Source organism: Pleurodeles waltl, chromosome 4_2, assembly GCF_031143425.1.
Source record: "Pleurodeles waltl isolate 20211129_DDA chromosome 4_2, aPleWal1.hap1.20221129, whole genome shotgun sequence".
Taxonomy (NCBI): Eukaryota; Metazoa; Chordata; class Amphibia; order Caudata; family Salamandridae; genus Pleurodeles; species Pleurodeles waltl.
This window is the reverse complement of record NC_090443.1, coordinates 540127776-540151433: the sequence shown is the minus strand read 5'-3', so window position 1 is coordinate 540151433 and position 23658 is coordinate 540127776. Positions and strand designations below refer to the sequence as shown.

Genomic DNA, 23658 nt, shown 5'->3' with positions numbered 1-23658 from the left:
GGGAAAACAGGCCTCATACATCAGGCAGTTGACATGCTTTTGCATCAGGAACAGGAATGTATGACCAGACCCTTGGCAGCAGTAATTCCAACTACATACAATCTTTGCAAAGACTATCTGTCACTAGAGTTACACATAAGCAGAACATACACAGCACAAGTGCCACACATATGACAAGCATCCAGCACATCACATCCCATCTACATGTCAGCCCTTTTCTAAAAACATGACACACCCAAGCGCCTGGTCACACCCCACCTGTCTGAAGAGGTCCCTGGAATACAAATTTGTGTACCCTGATATTCCCTCATGTACACACACACACTAACAAGAGTCATCCAGTGTGCCACACCCTTTCCTATGGTATACCATTGTCATAGTACTATCTGACTGCATGGAAGTCAGCTCAAATAATACACTGGCTTGGAGTTTTTAAGGCCTGGTATCACCTGTAGATTGCTTCCCGTGTGAAAGGTACTGTAGGCCATTTGAAAGCAATTCTCATCCGACAGGACTTGTGAGACACTGATGGAGGCCACACCAGTGATCACCTGCATGCACACCACCCAAATTTACATGCACTGTCCCTGCTGATGCCTCCTACAGCATAGATGTAGTCATTTTGACAATTACACCGTTAAGCATTGCTACTAATGTTGCCGAGTAACACTGTATCTGGGTTCATATGTCACCTTCAGAACAACACAGTACATACACAGTTTGACATGTCAACTGTCTACTGCTCCCTCTGACCAGTCTTAGTCAGACCACTGATCATGTCAATTGTGAAAGAGCTGGATCCTGATTGACCCTGCATCCTGTCAGCCTGACTGGCACCTGTCCGTGGGTCACCCTAAAGATACCCGGTGGCCACATATGGACCACACTTGCTGTTCAAAACCTCTCTTTCCTCAGAGGCTAAGTTGTCATTTGCCCCATCAATGTATACTCAAATACATTGTGTTGCATCATCTGACTTTTATTGGTATCATTTTTTTTTTAAATATGTTTTTATCGTTTTACCAGCCGAATGGCAACATTTAAATGAAATACAAGAGGTTACATTATGTTCCAACATACAGTATACATGTAATTATCACTTATGCACATTCTGCAAATCCAGTATGAGTGTACAATTACCCGAATTGGGTTCTGAGAGTTGTGTTTCTCCATACAAGGTGCAATCAACATATGCGTAGTAATTCAAACAAAAACTAAAATATATATAGAGAGAGAGTAAGATAGGAGATGAGGCGGCTCCAGAGAGCCTACACCGAGGGGAGGGGGGGAGAAGGGGGAGCAGCAGGGGAGGGGGGAGGGCCTAGGCAGGCGGGGAGAGCCAGCCGCCGCAGGGGCAAGAGGCACACCCCTCATCCCCTGCAGAGCAGGTACGTGTTCATCACTGCGACAACGCCCCACCCACGCGCAGCCGAATCGCCCCCAGGCCACAGGGGACCAGCCCGCTGCTAGCCGTGGGTCGCCGTACATGGGCAACGGGTCACCACATCAAGGACCAGCAGTGTACGAAGTTCCCCATTCCCAGTGTCCGCCGGAGCCCGTCAGGACTCCGAAGAGGCTCCTAGGGGCACCTGTGAGGGGTATTACAGTTTTATATTGGTTCATCTTTTTTTTTCCCTTTCTCCACTCTTTCCCCACCTCCCCGTATTCCTCGATCGGTCTGTATGGTACTGTTTTACTGTGATCATTGGCGTGATATCCATTATCTCTTGCACATCTGTTTAGGGGGGGGCGTTCATCGTCTTTGTTTTCTGCGGCTGTCAAGAATAGGTTCCATATCTCTAGGCCTTTAGCTAATATACCCTTATCCAGTAAATTCTGTAGTGTTTGTGTTTCTGCTTTGGTCCATCGTATTACCTCTTCTTGCCACAGGGCAATACTAGGAGCGCCAGGGGCTTTCCATTTCATGGCAATGAGGCGTCTATACAGCACCAAAGCCAGAGCAATGCATTTATATGTGCGTTTGCGTTTCTTGGGGTGGGGTGTTATTCATATCCATTCGGCCAGTAACGTTACTATCTCTATCCATGTGTTCCGGATCGGGGGCATTCCCATGTCATGGGATAGAAAGTGGCCTCCTCTGTGTCACATCTAGGGCATGTTTGCGGTGAACGGGGAAACATGCGTGTCATGCGGTGTGGTGATAGGTAAGTCTGATGCACATAATTAAAGTGTGTGTATCGGAAGCGGGGATTACGTGAGACCTCGCAAGTCATTTTCATTGCTTGTTCCCACGCATTGGGGGATAGTGGTTCCGGTAGTACACAATCCCATTTATTTTTTGCTTGCTCCTGTTTGTGTTCCGCTTGGGTTGTGAGGATGTTGTATATGTTCGATATATTCGTGGTCCCAGCAGCTCATGGCGCAGAGGGGAAACTTCTGGTTCTGAGTTGCCCTTTCTCCAGTATTCTCGCATTACCTGCCTGACTGCTCTGTAAGCTATAAATCCTCCCCGGCCCAGCGCGTGTCTGTCGGTTAGTGCCTCATAGGTTTGAAGTTGTCCATCCTGATAAATATCTCCCAATGTATGTATGCCCTTGTTACCCCACACATTCAGGCCCACCTTTGCTGCTATTTTTGCTAATGTCGGGTGAGCCAGTAGTGGAATCCTTGGTGAGTATTGCAGATCTTTTGCGTTTTGCAAGGCATATCGGCCCCAAGCCCAATGCGCGGTGTACAGCAGCACGTTGTTAGTGTGTGCTGGATCAGTTCGATTCATGAGGTATTGCATTATTTCTGTGCCGCCAAGCTCTAGTGACACTCTCTGTGTTTCGGCCCCGGTTGGATTACCGACCCATGTAGATATCCATTGTATCTGGGCAGCTGCGTAGTATGCTTCAAATCTGGGGGCACCCAGTCCCCCCAGCCTGAGCGGTTGGAGCACTTTTGTTAATGCAACGTGTCTACGACCATTGCCCCATATTAGATCCGTTAGTAAGCTATTCAGTAGTCTAAAAAAGGGGCTCGGGAGTATCAAGGGCAATGCCATAAAATAATAAAGTAGACGGGGCAGTACTATCATCTTTGCTTTAGCCACTCTACCCATCGGGGATAGTGGGAGCGAGCACCAGAAGGGTAAAGAGCCCCTCGTTGATCTGATCACTTGGCCAAGGTTACCATCTCTAAGGTCTTGATTGTCGTGGTATATATTCACACCCAAATATTTAAATGTTGTGTAACACCATTTCAGGCCACTCGGGCTCGTTAGTGTTCTCGATGCCTCTGGGACGGGGCGCATAGGGAATATGCAGGTTTTGTCCAATTCACTGTTAACCCTGCCTCCGAGCTAAATTTTTCCAGGAGTTCCAACAGGCCCGGCAGGGTTCCCGTGTGGTCTCGTAGGAAGATCAGCGTGTCATCCGCATATAGTGATACTATCTGGTGTGTCTGGCCGTCCAATATGCCCCACGCGGGGGCCAATATGCGAAAGCGGGCGGCCAGCGGTTCAATCGCTAATGCAAATAACAGTGGGGACAGCGGGCATCCCTGTCTAGTGCCTCTACTAATGTTGAATTTCTCTTAGATCGTGTCGCCCGTCTTAACCCTGGCTGTTGGGTCAGTGTATAGTATTTTCACCCAGCTAATATATACTTGCCCGAAACCCATCCGTTTGAGTGTCTCTGTTAAGAAAGGCCAACCTAGTGTATCAAACGCTTTTTCTATGTCCAATGAGACTGCAACCTGTTGATTACCCTCTACCGGAGAGTTTCTCATTAGACGCAGCAAATTCCTGATGTTGTGGAATGTGTTTCGACTGGGTATGAAGCCTGCTTGATCTTGATGTACCAGCTCTGAAATATATGGGAGCAGGCAATTGGCTATTATTTTGCCAAGTAATTTACAATCTGTGTTTAGTAATGATAATGGCCTGTATGAGCGGATGTCCAAAGGGTCGCGGCCTGGCTTTGGTAATACTGCTATCAACACCTCCCGACACGAGTCAGGAAGTATGCCTAATTCCAAAGCTTCCTTTAGCATTGCCAAGTATGGGGCCAAAATCTGCGGCTGAAACGTACTATAGTATTCTATGGGTATACCATCGCTGCCGGGTGCTTTGCCGTGTGCCAACTGCTGCAGTGCTCGTTGGATTTCAGCTATCTCTATCGTGCTATCTAGTTCTGTAGTTTGAGCAACGGTCAGGTGGCTCAAGGTGACCCCGTCGAAGAAGCTATTTAAATGGGCATTGGTGGGTGGAAGCCGTGCCCGATACAACGAGCTATAGTACTCTTTGAAAGTGTTGTTTATCTCTGCCTGTGTATTAACTATCTGGCCTGAATCCAGTCGGATAGCGCCTATGGGGGTGTTACGGCGTTCGTTTTTTATAAGCCACGCTAGGAATTTACCGGATCTGTCGCCCTCCGCGTGTGTGCGGGCCATGTGATGACGATAATCAAAGTGTCTAAGGCGGTTATCTGAATCGGTCCATTTGGAACGCATGTTAGTGAGCGTTTTCAATGTTATGGAGCCTTTAGCGAATTCGCCTTCAGCTAACTGAATTTCTTGTTCTAATACTCGGAGTTCGCCCGTAAGTGTTTGCCGCACTCCTACTGTGGTTGCTATGCATGCCCCACGTATAACTGTCTTGTGTGCATCCCATTCGATGGCCCTTGTGCTGGCCGTCCCTTCGTTCGATGTGAAATATGCTGAGATGTGTGTAGCAATATCCTTCCTAAAAGGAGGGTCTTGTAGTAGGTGTGTTTGTAATCGCCAAGTAGGAATACATGAGCGAGGTCTGCCCCATCTTATTTGTACTATGAGTGGGCAATGATCTGATAATACCCTGGCGGAATACTCCGCTCTCGTTATTTTATGTGTTAGGTTCTGTGAGGTGAGGATAAGGTCTATTCAGGTATGTAATAAATGTACTCGGGAGTAGTAGGAGTACACTTTTTCGTGCGGATGCAAGTGCCTCCAAATGTCGATCAGTCGACGTTCTTCCATCCATGCGTCCAGTATTTGGGCGTTTTTCATTATTTGGGTGGTCGTGAGCGGGGGTGTGATCTGTCTTTGTCTATGTGTGGAACGCAGTTCATGTCTCCCCCCCATATACATGTTGAAGTTAGGTCGTTGGTTAATTGTGAGTCCTTGGTTTGTAAAAATTCACCTTGTTTGATGTTGGGGACATATAGTCGATTTATCGTAAGTGGTATCCTATTTGTTACAGTGCCCTTGAATAGCTACATCATGGCCCATCCGTTGTCTGGGCCTCATTAATGCCTAAACTACAAAGTGTGACAGTGTACCTGGGCCATAGCCTTTGATGGTGTACGTGGCCTCCAGCAGAACCAGCAACCTCAGATAATGTCCATCAAAAGTCGACACATTTGTGGACCCTGACAGTTCACACACTGAGTAACATTGTCCAAATATTAGAGATGGCTCGTGTGTGGTGAATACCAGCCATATTATTCTGCACAGAGGCTATGATGTTCCCAGATGCATTTCCATCCACAGAGGCCAACTTGAGGCCAAATGTTGCAATGACACATGCCGGATCCTGACACCTGAGACATTCTCTCACTCAGCACACCATGATTGCCCAGTTGAACGTCTCATTACACGTCTTCAGTGACAGGGTGGGACCATCCACGTGTAGGTTACCCTGTCCTCAATGACTTTACTCACATTTATCTCCAAAGGATACTCATTAGATACACGATTAGCTGCCACTAACTCTGATGAGCCCTGGACGTAACAGTGACAACATACACCTTAACAGTTGATACAGGATCAACATTGGACCACACACATGTACATGTACCATCCAATCACCAAAGTGGTTGCAAGCAGCCTATCACAGTAGTGTCCCAATTGTAACCTAGCATGAAGATTGAAACATGCCACTAAACCAGGTAATGCATAAAGGGCCACATACATCAAAAATCTATTTGCAATTATGACAAAAAGAACTTTGAGAATTTACTATTAAATCAATGCTAACTGGTATGTCAGAATTCTCTAAAGAAGTAATAGTGCAAACTTCAAATGGGCAAATGGTATTACAGATTTGAAAAAAGAGAATCATACTCAATTTGCATCTATGGGCCTGCTGCCAATGGTTTAGCATTACTGAAATTGGGAAAAAAGTTGATTAATTCGCAAGTCAGGAACAGCAAATCCCAGGGTGCTGGGGGCCTAAGTCCCCCTCTGCTGCACCCCAATTAAACACTTTTTACGGACAAGTGAAGCACATACATGCTTAAGGGGCATGTGTGCGCTACATGTCTATAGTGAAACATATTTTAGCTACATTAACTCGTAATTAGCACATGGTTACCCCCAAAAATTGTTTAGGCGTCAATTGCATTACCTAAATGGCCATTTTGCAATTTGGAATAGCTTGATACATGTGCTCACAAATTAGCTAATAAAGACATCCTGTTAGCTCTTTCATATTTGGAAAGTCGCAATCAGCAATTATCTACATGTGTGCGCAATTATGAGTAATCTCCATTTTGGCCAATCATTACTATTGCACTGTGAATACCTTCCATACATCCTGTAAGGCACATTTGCTTTCGCTAACCCCAGTATTTATCATTTAGCACCGTTTGGTAAAGGAAAATGTCATGTCTCATTTGGACATATAAAATACATATTTGTCATTATGCGTCATATCTTCACGCATACAGCTTATGCGTCATATTTTTTGACACACAGAAGTGCAAATAATGCTGAATCAAAATATTTTTAATAATTGGTAAATAATATTTGGATGCGGCTTAATTTTCACCTCTGGAAGTGTGAATTATGCCGCAACCAAATATTATTTACCAATTATTAAAAATATTTGGATTCAGCATTATTTGCACTCCTGTGCGTCAAAAAATATGACGCACAAGCTGTATGCATGAAAATATGACGCATAATGGGAAAAAACGGCGGCCATGTTATGCAGGATGTGATGTAATAGGATATCCTGTTTACAGATTCTGTACAGTGGGTGTACTTTCACTTTCACTTTGCAGTCTGTGATTATTCTAGACTGTGTGGCTGTGTGCAGAGTGTTGTCTGTGATTTTGTGCTTTTGTGTCCAGAGTGCCATCTTACTTGTTGTTTTTTCATTAATATATTGTTGTAGAATACTGTCTGAGTGTGTGTTGTTTACAATTGTCCAATCCAGTGTTGTATTTATTGTCTGTGGGAGTCTGTTGTGGGTACTGTTATATAGGGGATAGTTGGGCTCTTCTATTTGTTAAGTTTACTTTGTATTTCCTTACTCCAACTTTCCCCATTTTCCCCTTTCTTCTTTTGTTACCACTACATTTTCCCCTTTTCTGTGCATAAATGTCAGGTAGGCTACGTCTTTCCAGGATGGGTGAGGAGGAATTGGGGGGATTTATATGGCTGGTGTGCCATTTCCTCCCAATAATGCTGGAGGCTGGGGGTAGGGTGATACAGGGGTATCACACTGAGGCCCGAAAAGTCCGGTGGGGGAAGGTGCGCCATCACTTGGTTCGTCTGTATGGGAGCCCACGCAATGAGCATCAACTGAAGCACCGCTGGGCTGATCTGATCTCCAGGGAGCAAGATCTGCTGGACCACCTGGGAATCATGATTGGTGGCCATGTTGGTGAGTACAGATCATGTAAATGTGCACAAGTAAAAGCTGTGCAGTGACATGAGATGATTGGTACACAATCTGCCAGATAAGTAGCTGACTGTGTGTAATGCTGAGGAAACATACAGGGTAATTGATGCACTATGTGAAGGATGACAAATGCTAGCAGTCAGGCAGCTCATGTTTTGCACACTTACAGGTTGCTTGTTGCTGAATGTAATTTAGTGCCGCCTTTGTGTCAGACAAGTGAAACATTAATAAGGCAATCAGGACTCTACAGGTCACAATTGCCAGTGAAGTATGGATGTACTAACATCATACCTACATATGTTGACGCTATAGCTAGACTGACATTGGAAACCCTACATGATGCAGAAAATGAGTGCTGCCTTCACGTCAATTGATGATATCAATGTGTCCCAGACAAATGTCTCATGTGTGTCTGGTGAGTGTGTAAGGAAAGTGTTCACGGAAGTGCTATGCCTGTTAGGGATTAATGTGCTCCTTCATATTTTATTGATACATGCCAGATCTGAACATGAACCATATTTGGAAAGGAATCAGGTGCCCTCAGCTAACATCTTAGACAGGTATTTTTTGTTTCTTGTGCCAAAATCCGATTAGGGATGGCAGTCCAAAGGTATGGACTAGGGTACAAACATCTATGTTTGGTGCCAATCACCTTTGTTGGGACACATCAATTTATGAAACTTTTAAAAAATGAGATATTGCCATAGTCCCTGCCCCTCTGTACCATGTACCTATCTGTCACAAATGTGTCATGACCACATAGGCTGTTTGACAGGTCATGCTGTCCTCAAGTAACCAGCCTTCGGATGTCTCTCTTGGATGCACATGATGAGACGAATACACACCAATATTCTTGCTGCTCACTAATGGAGGTGCATGTTTGCCACCACATGACAGTCAGGGCCACTGCATGTGTGTAGAAGTGTGTGTAACTGTACCAGGAGACCCATCCTATGTAAATGTTGGCCATGAAATATTCCATGCAGTATGAGCATGTCTGAAAGTGTTTCATTACCCATGTCAGCTTACACATTGTATTTGTATTTGAAATTGTTTGTCACTTCACTGATTCTGAGCATATTCTTCCTTCCATGCTTTACAGGTGGACCTGCACCGTACACAGTGGGAGAGGTGGCTCGTTTTGAGGACCCCGACACCTACAGTGAGTGTTGACATGTGTGTTATGTTTTGTGTTTGCTGGTGATGTGTGATGGACTCCTGTGTGTTTAACACATTGCAAGGTGTGATGCGCTGCCCAATCATTAGTCTTGTTCCATTAGTGGGATTTCAGTTCTTATAATATTTTGAGTTGACCAATGCTTATCCATTTGTTTGATCTTGGGTTTGTAGGCCATTCCTGTAGGGCCCGCTATGAGAACTGGGGTAAGTCATGTGGAATACACTAGTTACAATAAGAGTTGCACTGGGACTCGTCTCGGACTGAGTCTGCATGTCAGACTGACATTCTCCCAGATAGCTTATGTAAATGGCTTTTCTGAAGACTGCTGCTTCCCTATTAACCGATGTACTGAGTACACTGTAGGTTGAACCTTCTGGGAGCATGTACTTCCACAAGTTGTACTACAAGTGTGTGGAACTGGAGTGCAAAGGCCTAGGTGGGCATGCTATTCATGATCATGGGTGTTCTTGCTCCGCTGTGTCTGTTGAAAATTATGCCTCACTGGAAGTATGTGATGTTGGCCTAGGTCCTAGGTCTGTACATTCTGACATGTGTGGGCCTTGGATAGGACAAGGTTTAGCTGACTCCAATTTGTTGATAGCCCTTACTAGTGGTGTGTGTGTAGAGCCAAAAACATGTTGAGCTTTCTATACACTCCTGGGTGTGCATGTATTTTGGAATTGTTTGTTGTTCTCCCCCCCCCCTCAAACACAGGCATGGGTTTGTGAATAGGGTACCTAGGACTAAAGCAACCAGTTTGTTACACATACTTGTGACTAGTTGAAAAATTGTTTTGAACCTAGTGTACACACTCAGGTATGGCACATGAGTACTGTACTAGCAAATCCCATTACAAATCGCAGACCTTGAGGTTTGTGATTATTATCACATACACTGACATATGTAGTCCAGGCAAGAGGCGGAGGAGGTGCAGCATGATTGTTAGCTGCAACTGTCAGTACTTTGATGACAAGTTATTGCCAGTTGTTACCCATCATGTAGATTTTGTATGTGCTATGTGTGAGATGACCTTTGTAGGCAGGGTTTCCATTTACTTCCTCTGAGACTTTCAATGATCTGTATGGTGATATGAGCTGTTACAAGTACAGTAGATGTATTGTCAGATTGACCACTTTTGCAGTTCCTATGGTAAATAGTTGCCCTTTGTCTGCAGCTGCAAACATGACACCCGCCCAGAAGCATGAATTTGAGAGGCGGGCCATGAGGTACAGACACATCCTGTAGGTGCAGTCGGGGTTCCGAAGGATGGCCCGTACATACCAGTCTGATCGGGCCTCTGGAGCATGGTGGGCTTCACCACAGGGTGGCCCAAGGTTGCCCACTACAGCCACCACCACCACAACCACCGGTTCTCCCCAGGTGGCCCAACCCACAGCGGGGACAGTTGTCCCTACATCTGCAGCACACCCAGGCCCCAGCAGTGTGACAGCTGCAGGACAGTCCAGTGGGCTAGGCTCCACACGGCCACAGAGCACCTCGGCCGGGACACAAACGGCACCAGCACCAACAATCGACCCTGCGGCATTCCTGGCTTTGGAACATAAGATGGACAGAGTTCTAAAGAAGGTGAACAATCTTAGCCAGGATGTCAGCTACATCAATAAGCGGGTCAAATCGATCAGGCGGACCCTCCGGAGGGCCAACCTCTAGGAATAACTTTTTTTTATGGACATAATTCCCTCCCCTCCCTCTTCTTTCCTTGTTCTCATGATTAGTGGGCTTGGGGGATTAGTGTTAGGTTAGTATAGGTTGTTAGTTTAGTTAGTGTTAGGGAGGGGGATGGGGGTCCTGATTCTTTCTACTTTTCCTTATTAAGTGTGTGGGTGGGTGGGTGGGGGGCAATGTTGGGTTTCCTGCGTGTTTAAAAAAATAAAAAATGTTTTAAAAAATATAATAAAAAATAACAAAAAAATATATGATTGTTTAGGATAGTATAGTATGTGTGTAGGCTAGTATGTGTTGTCCTCCATGTGTCCTGTCTCATAATGGTGGGTGGGGGGTTGATGTTTAGAACGATTCGTTATATGTGAAGAGTAAGTTTAGCTTAGGTTAGTTAGGGACAGTTGTGGGTAATGAGTAGTCAGGTTAGATTAGGGTAGGTATGACTTTTCCCTTAGTTGCCTCTGGTGTGATTAGTTTTGAATAAATATATAGATAACCCTTTACATTATGTGTTAACTGCTACTTGATCATGGCCTTGGCATCAGTGTAGATGATTGTTGTTCTATGACATTTGTGTCCCATGCTACAAACAAATACAAACTGAGGTGTAAAATGGCAGCTACCCCAGTGCTACCTTGGTAAGAATCCACCATTTGTTAGAACCACCAATCGGAGTTGACATGGATCACAAAGTATTTTTGTCGATGAGTATGTTTTCTATGTCACAAAGTGTGCTTCCAGACTTGGTATTGTGGGGACAGTTTTAGGTCTGACTGCAGTGTGATGTTCAGGGACACCTTCGAAGATGAGGTCTTGTTAACACTCTTGTCTTCTTGTATTCATAACTGACATAGATCATTTGTGTCAATATTCAGCATGATTACCTATTTGGATGTTAACTCAGAAAGATTGATTCATGCTGTGTTTTGTAGTGTTTGCTTAGATTAGACTGCACAGTTCAATGTGTTAGTATTGCATGGTGACAACATTTATCAGCCACTATGAGTTGACTTTGATATCTCTTGAGGAAGCATTATTCTGTCCAACACAGCATGATGGTGTGTGGTTTCTCACTTCATCAGTTATTCTCCTCAGGATGGGCAGGCTATGATGCAATCCTGGCCACTGTGCAGATGGTTCTGACTACATGATGTCAGAACAGTTGTATTGACAAGCTACATGATTGGCACACAGGCACATTTGTGTTATCTACTGCACAGTTGATGTGTCAAATTACACAGATACATATTTGTTGTGCAAGTGCGATTTATTGATAGGTGCTGTAGTGCAATATGTACATTGTCCATGTTTGCTAGTGAAATCTTACATGGTGATCCTACAGAAGGGGTGTAGGTAATGCTACTGACATGATGTTACAGAAAGTGCAGAGGGACAGGATTTGCCGATTAGTAGGAGAGAGACATTAACTGGGCATGCTGACAAGTTATACAGTGGTTAGCAGAACAGTCATTGAGTATAGTTGTTGTAAGACTGGCATGTGACAAAACGTTGGACCTTGGTCAAAGTAGGCCATGGTGCAGGAACTAGTGCTTCCGGGTACTCTTCCGTGTGAATGTGATCTGTTCCATGTCTTCTTCTTCTGATGTGTGTGTTGCCTGCTTCGTCCTTGTTGTTGTTGGTTGTGAAGGGGCAACACACACCTCAGTGTTAGAAGACGTGGAGTCAGACATCCCGGTCACTGCTCCCTGTGAAGGTCTTAAGGGCAGCACTGCAGCAAGGAGGGTCAGTTGGTTTTTGAGAATAGCAGCCACATCACGATGGTAGGCAGCCAGGTCGGCCCTGAGGGAGTCATGATTGCATTTGTGCATGCAGTGGAATGTTTGGGGTGCGAGGTGTTGTGGAAACTCCCTTACTGCAGTGGTGAATTCCTTGACAGTTTCTTGTAGTCCTTGCAGTATGGATGTTAGGGCTTGCATAGCTGCTGCCTGATCTGCAGATGACATCATGCACGAACGCACCCCCTCAAGGCTGGCTGCCATAGTTTGCATCCCCACCCGCACCTCCTTGGCCAGCTCCCACTGTACTCCAACTACAGTTCTCTCAAAGCTGGTGCCAGTGTCGTCTGAGTCCTCAGCTGTATTGGAGCTGGCAGGTCTTGCAATTGGGGTGGTGGGTGGATCCTCTGCGATGGCTGCTTGTTCTGTGCTCCTCCTTGTGACTGAAGGTGGGGTCTGGAGGCTTTCAAGGACCTTTTGGATGGTCTCCTGGGGAATGTTTATCGGCTCGTCATCCATGTCATCAGGGAAATCTGGGACAGGCATATCGGCAGGAGATCCATCTTCCTCTGCAATGAAACAGGGTACAATTAGTGTGTCTGTGTTGTGACATTTTTGACGTGACGTGCCTGCCTTTTGATGAATTCACTTTGTGATCTTGTTTTGTATTAATATCTGTCTTATTTCGTCCTCTGACTGTGCAGGTGTATTTCAGTGACCGGTTCCATGTGTCCCCTCCTCAATGCTGTTGTCTGAGCAGTATGAAATTTGTGATGTTGCCTTGTTAGCCAGGCACGGGATGGACCCTGACATATGCAGCATGGGTGTGTCCTTAGTGCTGTGTCACTCCCATTGTTGTTTACATTGGCTGATGTTTGTGACACCTATGGGCATTGACATATGAGTGTACTGGGGCCTTTGTCTTGTTTCAGGAGATTGTTGCAGATGTCATCCTCACCCCCTAATTTGGGTATGTATATTCCATGGGGAGGTTACTGCCATTGGCTACTTGAGCTGCACACAGAGCAGAGGTGGTAGTGGCAACTGTTGTTGCAGTTACATTGCAGTTGTCGGTTTGGCTAGAGGATTGCTAATAGGGCCCTAGTTAATGTAGGAGATATGTTGTCTGACGAGTGCCAGGATGTAAGTTTGACGTAGTGGCCTTCCCTCCTGTCGAGGCTTTACCTTTGCTCCATCGTTGGCATGACAGCATGCCCCCATGGGACTGTTGTTGGTGTAGTGTAATGTGTGCCCCAGCTTATGTTTGTGCAGGCCATGCCCCCTGTGGTGCCCCTTTACCCATGCCACTCCATGTATATGATGACTTACATGCAATGTGTAGTAGGTATTTCCCCCCCCTGCTTACAGTAGACATTATTGCATTATAATTCCCCATGCGACTTACCCTGCATGTGCGTTGTCTCCTGGTAGTCTGCGCTGTCCTGTCCTTGAATCCCTGTGACGATCTCCTCAGGGATGACGGCTGCGACCACCTCCTCCATGTGGTCCAGGGCCTCCTGGTGTGCTGGACTCCCACCTCCAGTATGCAGGGCTGCCTTCCTGTTCCTGCCCATCTTTTCCTTGGTCCTGCGTTTGTAGTCATGACAGCGTTTCTTACACTCGGTGACTGTTCTGCGTACTTCAGCCACACTGTTAATCATGTCAACAATTTGTTGCCATATGGACTCTCTCCTACTGATTGGCAACTTTGAGGTGATAAACAGTTGGTGCTGGTGTTCCGTCACCTCTTTAACCAGGATTTCCTGCTCCTCTGCACTGAAGCGACACTTTCTTTTCTTTCTATAAGTGTCCTGGTTCTTGTATGGATCGTCCTGGCTGGTTCCTGGTCTGCTGTCATCTTCCTGGGGTCTGTAGTGGCATCTGGGATCCATTTTGGCTCTCCTCTGGTGCACTTGCAGTGTTCGCGTTTTTTTTTTTACGCTATTGGATTGCGGTGTCGTAAATCGACCCACAGTCATTTCTGCTGCGTTAACGTCGTTTTCCTTTACGACTTGACGCCGCGGTGTGCGTCAAAAATAATGACTCCCACCTGTTGATTGCGCCGCCGTGCGTCTAAGTATAAATATGACGCCCGCACGGTGCAACGAAATGGTGTTAGCCGGTGGTAAAAAAAATTACGCAAAACTGCGCCGGTGCAGTTTTGCGTCAAAAAGTATAAATATGGGCCTTTGTTTGTGAAGATATTCACTGTGCCACTTTAGTTCACCCACATAATTTAGGGTATGTGATTTTACAGCTCTTATTTTCAGATTGAGCGCGCAAGCTCTTTGACCTGTTGTAAGTATTGTGGGATTTTAACCATGTCCTCCTCACGCCCATCACTTTCACTCGTTGGTGGGCTTGCCTTTCCAAAATCATTTCATGTCACTGGTAATTGCTTTACGTTTGTGCTGCCTTGACACTGTTTTTGTCATGCCTTTCTGACTGCCCCTGTTACATGGATTATTGCACGACTGCCGATACTGGGTGCATGGGTGGTCTATTTTTTCCTTCTCCCCCTTTGTGCTGCATGGCGGCCATGGCACTCACAGCACAACAGGCACAACAGTGTGAACTTGATCAGTGGTATTGATGCGCTGGTCATATTGTTCACAGGTACCTAATCAGAGTCATTTCTTGTGGCTCTCCCTTTAAAACACTTGAAACTGGTAAAAGCTTTACATAAAACAGAAATCCTCAAATCCAAAGCAGCTCTCCCGGCACAGCAGGTGAGATGATACTACAATAGTCACTGTACTTGGAAAAACTCTACCCATAATGCTTTGCAGGCATTCTTTTTGACAATATGTTTCCTCATAACTCAGCCTCTGGTGGTCCTAGGACAATTGGATCACCACCAAAACATTCAGCACAACGCATTTTTTCTGTCTAGGTCATCCTTGGGTCCCCACACTATGTTAGTGGGGACTCCTAAATAATAACTCCTCCCACCATTCAAAGTTTTTAAAAAAATATTTCTCATGGCTAGGCCTTTTGTTTTATAGTTAGGAGCAATTTTGATTTAAAGGTCTTGTCTGTAATATAATTGCAATAGTCTTACTAGTCTTAAAAATGTCTTTTAGGGGCTACTTATATTGTTGCACTGCTCTGCTTTTTCCTGTTTTATTTTTAATTGAAAGACTAACAATACAGTTACATGACAATGTTTCCTATACATGATATTTCTGTTATGGTGTTCTCTAGGGGCTGTTTTGAACATTACAGTTTAATGCCGAAAGTTTATTTTTGAAAAGGGTTTACATGATAATTGTATATGTTTTAATAATCTCAAAGTCATGACTGTTTGAACACTCCTGATATGTTTGGGTGACCTTGGGTGACCCTTCTAGTTTATTTCTTCTCTGTGGCTGTCTTGTGTCTTTTTTAGCCAGCCAGCAACTCTGATGTTGGGGTGGTGAAAATGGTATTCTATTGGAATTAGCATGGCAGATTTAAATTAGGGTTCAAATGGCAACATTTTCATTTTTTGCTGCAGATAGAGGAAGAGGGTAAATGGGAGTACTTTAGTTATATACAGGGCCACTGGAATTATATGGCAGGAAAAGATGAAATTATTAGGCAGGGTTGACCAATTTATGTGGCACAAAAGTCCAGTTATGAATTTACAATGCCAATAGCTCTAACTGAAGCAAATGTGAGACCTATTGTATTGGATAGCTATTATGCATTGTTACAGTTTACTGTTTTTAGTGTTTGTATTTAAAAATATGCAATGTTCTAAGTAACTAAGCATGAGTAAAATATTTGGAAGTGGTGCTAAACAGACAAAAATCCTCTACTTAATACAACATTACATCAGATAAGCCATGCGCGGGTGAATGACTACAGGTTAACATAAGACCACACGCTTATTATCAACATCAATATTCCATAGTAAAGGAAGTGTCAAAGACCTTGAACAACTGCTGTATAAACCTGGATCCATAGTGCATGTATCTCATATAGTTCAGTGAATGTAAAGCCTGTACAGCAGTTTAAACCTGATTAGGAAAGAACACAAGCAGTTACGTTGGTTGGTTAACCTTAAAATCGAATTAACCTTTGGGAGAACACTGGACTAGAAAGGAGGTTAAGAAATTGAAATATCCCTCTTCCCCAAAGAAATGTAATTGGAAAGCACCAAGGAAAAGGTATAAAATAAAATTGGCAACTTTTTCCAAGGGATTGTTAAAAATATTGTAGTGCTCACTGGTCATAAAATCAGAACATGATCCTAAAAGTGATAAAAGTAAATTGCTCCTAAACTTATTTTAGACAAGTCTTACAACAGATATCTTATCAATCATTCCCAAAACCCTGCAGTCAGAATCCATCAAAGCAATCCATCTCACTTCTAAGAACACATCAAAGCAACAATCATGAAGGAATTTAGTGACACCCTAACATAATTTTCAACTGACCCAATAAGCTCCTCAAAATAGTGGAGGAGAATTTCTGGAATTAACCCACATTAATCAAGTCTCATCTCCACTTACAAAAATAAGGTCAAATGTCAAGGATACAAACAACTCTGCTCAGTTTCAAACTTTCCTTTTATTGAAAAGGTTGTAAAAAATGTGTGGCAACACCGCTTAAACAACTCATTTCTGAATAGCTGAATGTGAATCAGTTTTCAGGAAAGGATGCAAAATGGAGTCAACCATTCTCAACATTGTCGAATTGTTGAAGATGCTCTTAAGATACTACAAGGGATATTTATCAAACGTTTTGTGTCACCCTTGTACCACGCAAGTGGATGCAGGGCGACACAAAACATAGAATGAGATTTACAAAACCACGCAAGGCCCCAATTGTGTGGCCAATCGTGGATTAGTAAGTAAATCTGGAGTATCGCAAGGCAGCGCAATTAGCTGTCTTGCGTTACTCTACCACAGGGGGAAGTTCTATGGGTGGTTCGTTGGTGTTCCCACACATTCACTCATGTATTTTGATGCATTCCTTGATTTCCCATGAGTGGAAATGCGTCAACACTCTCAGGAGAGGCACCCCTGGAGACACAAAGAAAGAGGAAAAAGCCTCAAAGGACTGTTTTTGAGAAGGGAAGTTATCCCTTCCTGAACAAAAACAATCATGCCTGCAAAGCAGCACCCTTGCACCATGATACAAGGGTGTCTGAGTTGGGGCTAGGCAGCACATAGTGCGCCAGCACAAGGAGAGGACAGGAATATACCATAAATCATTAAATATGGAAGACTCCTGCCCTCTTTCTGTCACTCAACGTAACGCAGCAAGGTGTCTTGCTGCTCTACATTGTGTTGCATGACATTTTGATAAATCTGCCTCTAGATCTTGGAGGCCATTGCCTTCTTATGCATATGGACCTTTCAGTCAGATTTGACAAAGTAAATTACCCCACCCTTTTTAAAATTATACGATAAAGTATGGGAACAGAGGGCACAGTCTTGAACTGGTTTACTTCATATCTGCAAAACAGAGGGCATACAATAAAAATTGAGCTACGGAGTGCCACAAGGTGCCACACTTTCCCAGTACTTTTCATTTTGTACATGAGACCCTTAGCCACAATGATGACTAACACAAGTATCTCATTTCATTTTTAGGCTGTTGATACATAGCTTTACATGAAAAACTCCTCATCAAGGGTGAAGGCTTTGTAGCTAATATGCTCAATGACATACACTCCTGGGTGATGTATCAGCACCTTAAGCCTAGGCTTCTCAAAGTTTAATTTCTACTGAGTGCTCCAACAAAGAGCAATAGCTGAACAAATAATCATCTAGACCATGATGAAGAAATGTTACCATACAAATAATAACTTTTTGAGACAAAAACCTAACCCTTAGAGCACATATAAATATACTAGATATAGCATCACAATTTCTATCCAAACAATTACAAACAATGAAACACCTCCTCCCATTTGAATATTTGAAGCAGTTGGAACTGGTGCTAGGGCTTTCTAGACTAGATTATGAAAATGTCATTCTCTGTTGGATTCCCAAGACCCACCTAACCCCAGAGTCATCTTAAGGATTTCTGTGGCCTTGGGGAAGATAGATTTTGGGATCCCTCCCCTTTTCTGAGCAATTGTTACATTTCCATCTTGTGTTACACCAAATAACAGAGAATTATATTTTACATTATTAGAAACAAGGTCCCACAGAAATAGAAAAGTATGTCTTGGCTGAAGGGCCCCAAAATCCTTAGGATGACACTGGTTAGAGAGAGAGAGTCAGAGATAGAGGTAGGCAGACAGTGTATATAGGTTGCAGTAGACACATATGTGATATAGAGAGGCAACTCACTTTCCCAGAGTGCCTCTTGGGAGGTGAGGGCCCTTGACAATTTACCACTTAGCCTATGCCTTAAAACATTCATGCCTAGCACTTTTGAAGGCTACGCTCAATTAATGAATGAATTAAGGATAATTTGTAAAGTGAAACCTTTACCCCTCCAGGCATCCTGGCTTCGAGAGATTGAAAAGGCAAAAAGAGACAGTAGCTAGAGGGAGGTGGTTATAGAAGTTTCAATCATCAGGTTTTCGATCTCAATAGCGAGTTTTATAATAGAGAAGAGGAAACTTGACAACTCTGTTGGCTACTAGCCTGCACCACAGACAAAGATGCATTACATACAAATCCATCCACATAGAATGAACTAAATACCTCTCCCACAAACTGAACATTTCAGGCAGTTATCTCCCCCTAAGAAGCATGCCTACCAGCAAGCTGAGACCTCAGCTTTTAGGAAAGAAAAAACACGGAAACAATCATTCCCAGGAAACAACCCATCTGTGAAATTCTTTGTCCACCTCAATCTAAACACTGCCTGCATATCAAACCTTCAACACGTAGCCCTAACCCTGGTCACCATTTATTGTGTAAAAACCAGAAGAGTGGAAATGGATCCACTGTGACTACAGTGTTTTGTGGCTGTTACAACGCTTGCCACATGGGTCCACCTTGCTTGGCCACAGCATGATGTTGCCCTCCCTGGTGCACATGCTGATCTTAACATCCTTATAACCCCTTAGGCCTAATGTGGAATTGCAGGGTTTGTGAACCAAGCTTCATACCTATTGTCCTGATGATTTTCTGAGGTGGCAGTTGAATGGATCCACCCTTCTGTGGATCCTGCTCTACCAGCACTTTCCAGTCTTCATCTAGCAGTGGCATGGCTTCAGACCAACTGCAGCAGGCTTGGGCTAGAACCAAAGCGTGCCCCAATCTACTCATCAGCTGATCCTCATTATCTTCACACAGAATAACTGTTCTGTCCACTTCACTTCTGTCAGAAAAGCTTAGAGGCTGCAAAAGAAAAATGTGAATTGCAATCAGTTTTGACTTCCAGACCAAAGTTGTAGTTTGATGTTGGTATAGAGGAAGAGAACTGATATTTTATGTTTTAATGCCATAGAAAATGTATTAATCTAGGGAATTAAAGGAAATAGTGTCAATCAGTAACTGGCTTCATTTATATAAAAGAAGGATTTGTCTATGGGATCAATAAATCTTCCCCAAAGAAAATTAAGCTGTCATAGGAAGGGATAAACTGAACATTATATAGGTATAAAGTACTGTGTATATAATCTGTTTGGGATAGGCGTATAGAGACCAAGATATAATGTACAAATGTAAGTGAGCTAGTACACCATAGAGTGGTTTACACCTTTACATGACACAGTTTCATAAATTCGGTCATGTGGAGGTAAAAGAGGTCAAGAGTTTTGTGGCAAACTTGCACTCCCATCCCTCTTATGCAGTGGGGTACTACAGGTTTTTCTAATGATGAAACATGAGCAGGCCTAAACACGTAGCCTGTCAGCCTTAGGATCACTAGGTTGCAGTGGTGGTGATACCGCTAGTACGGAGCCACTGTCACTGATTAGGGAAGTGTTACTGCCACTGTTTTTCTTAGACAACGTCCACCATGGAAAACATTGGGGTCCCAATGTGCAGAGAGAGAACTTCTTTCATGTCAGGACAATTCATATATTACTTTTCAACAAAATGCCCCTACCCCCACAACTTTGCGTATTTGTTTTTTTAAAACAAAATAGAATTCTGAGTAGGCCAAAAACATGCAACCTGCCTAAATTTGAGCTGTGATAAGGGTGCATCTGCCAATGCGGGTATACACTTTCATCAGAGATCTCTACCAGGCAGACTGGGAGCTCTAAATGTGCCATGTTGTCCTCAGCCAGTTTAGCAGAAGCAGGAACTCTGCTGATCTGGCAGTTGGGCCACCAGGACTTATAAGACTAATAGCAATACTGGGGCATCCAAATCTATGTAACATGACATATTTCTTCGTGCTATATGGGGTATGCTCCTCCTACGCAAATATTTAAAAACATACTTTTTTCTTTATTATACGTTGTATCACTTCTCCAGTTGTACCACTTCATGGTAACACATGACATATAGAACAAACCGAAACAGCTGCTCATAATTTTATATCTTTGGTGTACACAAATCTGCTGCACCATTGTACCTAATCAAACTGTAGTTGTCTTCTTAGCTAACTCCAATGTTATTTGCATGCACTCTCATTAGCTGCTATACTTCAATAACAAGATAGATATGTCTATGCACCCATCAAAGCCGCTTTACTGGCCAAGTTTGGGCTGACCCCTGAGAAATACCGTCAGAGGTTCAGGGACAGCACCAAACTTTCAACACAAACTTGGGTAGATTGTTATGAATTCTCCAATAAGGCACTGGATGGATGGGTGCGGGCAGCAAAGGAGATGATTACAAAGGGTTATATGACTTGATTCTGAGAGAGCATATGCTCAGTATTTCTTTTACAGAGTTGCGCCAGCACTTAGTAGATAGCAAGCTGACTGATCCCAGGAAGCTTCCTGAGGAGGCGGATCTCTGGGTTAGCACCAGAGTGTCCAAGAAGGCATCTAGGGGATTCACCCACAAAGGTGGTCAGCGTTTCCAACAGAAGAAAGAGGGGGGAGAAAAAATTAAAGATAAGGAGTTCTCAAAAGGCCCCCAGAGAATTCCCAAGGGGGGGGGTGGTAACCATACCTCTCCTAGATTTGGGAAGAAGCCAGGGTACTTTGATAGAACATTAGGGAAATTCATCCCCAAATGCTCAGAGTGCTACCAGCATGGCCACTCTAGGGGCGACTCCCAGTGTTCCAAGAGAGCACAGTCCACCACTGGACAGACACCTGGGTTGGCAAGTGTAGCGCTCGGGGGGGGGGAGACAGTCCCAGTTAGCTTTGGGGGGCAGGCAGAGGTTTCCTTAGTGTCCCTGGAAGAAAGAGAGATGGTGCCTAAAGCCCACATGCTAGAAAATACTTCCAAGTATAGGCAGTGGGTCACCATTGATGGGCAAAGGGTGGCGGCTGTGTGTGACACAGGAGCCAATATGACTACTGTCAAGAGTCAGTTGGTGTCAGCAGAGCAGATAGTCCCTAGTACATTCCACCAGGTCATAGTTGCTGACAATCGTGAGAGTCACCTACCTTTGGCTCTGGTTCCCTTTGAGTGGGGGGGGGGTGGCTCTGGTATTCTGAAAGTAGCTGTGAGACCTGCAATGCCTGTACATTGTCTGTTAGGCAATGATCTTGAGCATACTGCCTGGAAGGCGGTAGAGCTCAGATCCCACCTGGAGATGTTAAGTTTGCCTGAGTGGGTCTGCATGACCACAAGGTCCATGGCTGCCCGGGAAGGGAGTCAAGGTCATCTGGAGCCTGGCACAATGGCCCAAATAGCTGCAAAGAGGAAGGGCAAGAGGCGCGGGAAACCCGCCTCAGAAGTTCCCACAGTGGTGGACGGGGCCCCTGAGGAAGAGGAGGCCCTGATCCAACTGGAGAGGACATAGCTGACCTGGGCACCCTACCTGAACTTGCTGGCTGGCAAGTAGAGAGTGGGCCTAATAGGGCAGAATTCTGCAAGGGGCAGAAGGAATGCCCCACCCTTGAGAGTCTGAGGCAACAGGCCACAGCCCAAGCAGCGGTTGACGCCTCTGGCACTCACCATATTTACTGGGAGAATGAGCTCCTTTACAGTGAGCCTAAGGTTCCAGGCCCTGGGTCAGCACGTGTGCTGGTGGTCCCCCGGTGTTACCGAACCTTCCTACTGGGTCTGGCTCACGACATTCCCCTGGCAGGACACCTGGGCCAAGACAAGACCTTTAACAGGCTTGTCACCCACTTCCATTGGCCCAGAATGAGGGTAGCCTCAGATAATTTCTGCAGAGCTTGCCCCTCCTGCCAGGCTAGTGGGAAGATAGGGAAAAAGCTTAAAGCTCCCCTGATCCCACTCCCTGTTGTTGGCACCCCCTTTAAAAGGGTGGGCATCAACATTGTTGGTCTCTTGGACCCCAAAACTGCCTTGGGCAACAGGTTAATCCAGATTTTGGTGCACCATGCCACACGCTATCCAGAGGCAATCCCTCTGAGAACAGTGACTGCACCGGTGGTGACCAGAGCCCTGCTGGGAATATTTAGCTGCGTGGGATTCTCTAAGGAAGTTGTGTCTGACAGGGGCACAAACTTCATGTCTGCGTACATGAAGTCCTTGTGGGATGACCTACCGGTTTACCACCCCTTGTCATCCTCAGTCCCAAGGGCTTGTTAAAAGATTCAACAAGACCCTTAAAGGAATGATTAGTGGCCTGACTGAAGCCATGAGGAGTAAGTGGGACATGCTCTTACCATGCCTGCTGTTTGCTTACAGGGAGGTGCCCCAGAAAAAGGTGGTGTTCAGCCCCTTTGAACTTCTCTATGGTCACCCTGACAGGGGACCACTGAGCATAGTTAAAGAGGGCTGAGAGAAAGCTCCCAAGACACCGCCCCAGGATGTGGTCAGCTACATGCCGGCCCTCCGCAACCAAACCCAACGCTTCTGGAAGCAGGTCAAAAGTAACCCTGAGGCCAGTCAAGAGGTGATGAAGGAGTGGTATGACCGGAAGACCACCCTGGTTGAGTTGTCACCTGGAGACAAGGTTTGGGTGATGGAGCCAATAGAGCCCAGGGCTCTCCAGTACCGCTGGACTGGCCCATTTGAGATTAAGGAGCATAAGGGAGAGGCCACTTACCTAGTGGACCTTAAGACCCCTAGGTACCCCCTAAGGGTTCTCCATCACAACAGACACAAACTTCAATTTGAGAGGTCTGAAGTCAGTATGCTCCTAGTCACAGATGAGGGCATGGAAGAGGAGAGTGAACCTCTCCCCGACCTCCTCTCTGCCAAAGAAGGTGATCGGTCAGTGAAGGGTGTCATTCTCTCTGACTCCCTGACTCTAGACCAGAGAGGAGACTGCTATGAGTTGTTAGAGCAGTTCTCTTCCCTGTTTTCCCTTACTCCTAGACTTACCCACCTATGTGTCCATGATATTGACACGATAGACAGTCCCCCTGTGAAGAATAAAATGTACAGGTTGTCGTATAAGGTAAAGGCCAGCATTCAGGAGGAGGTTGCCAAGATTTTGACCTTAGGGGTCATTGA

The 23658-nt window shown here is 44.9% G+C and overlaps 1 protein-coding gene across 1 annotated transcript in view; it reads right to left on the bottom strand.

Annotated features, from left to right (window-relative positions):
* Nucleotides 1-23658, bottom strand: part of RGSL1 (regulator of G protein signaling like 1) — a 483194-nt gene that overhangs the window by 317620 nt on the left and 141916 nt on the right. The window contains exon 9 of the mRNA XM_069233196.1: nt 19266-19497. Coding sequence (XP_069089297.1) covers nt 19266-19497 — 232 coding nt within the window. The remainder of the gene's footprint in view (nt 1-19265; nt 19498-23658) is intronic.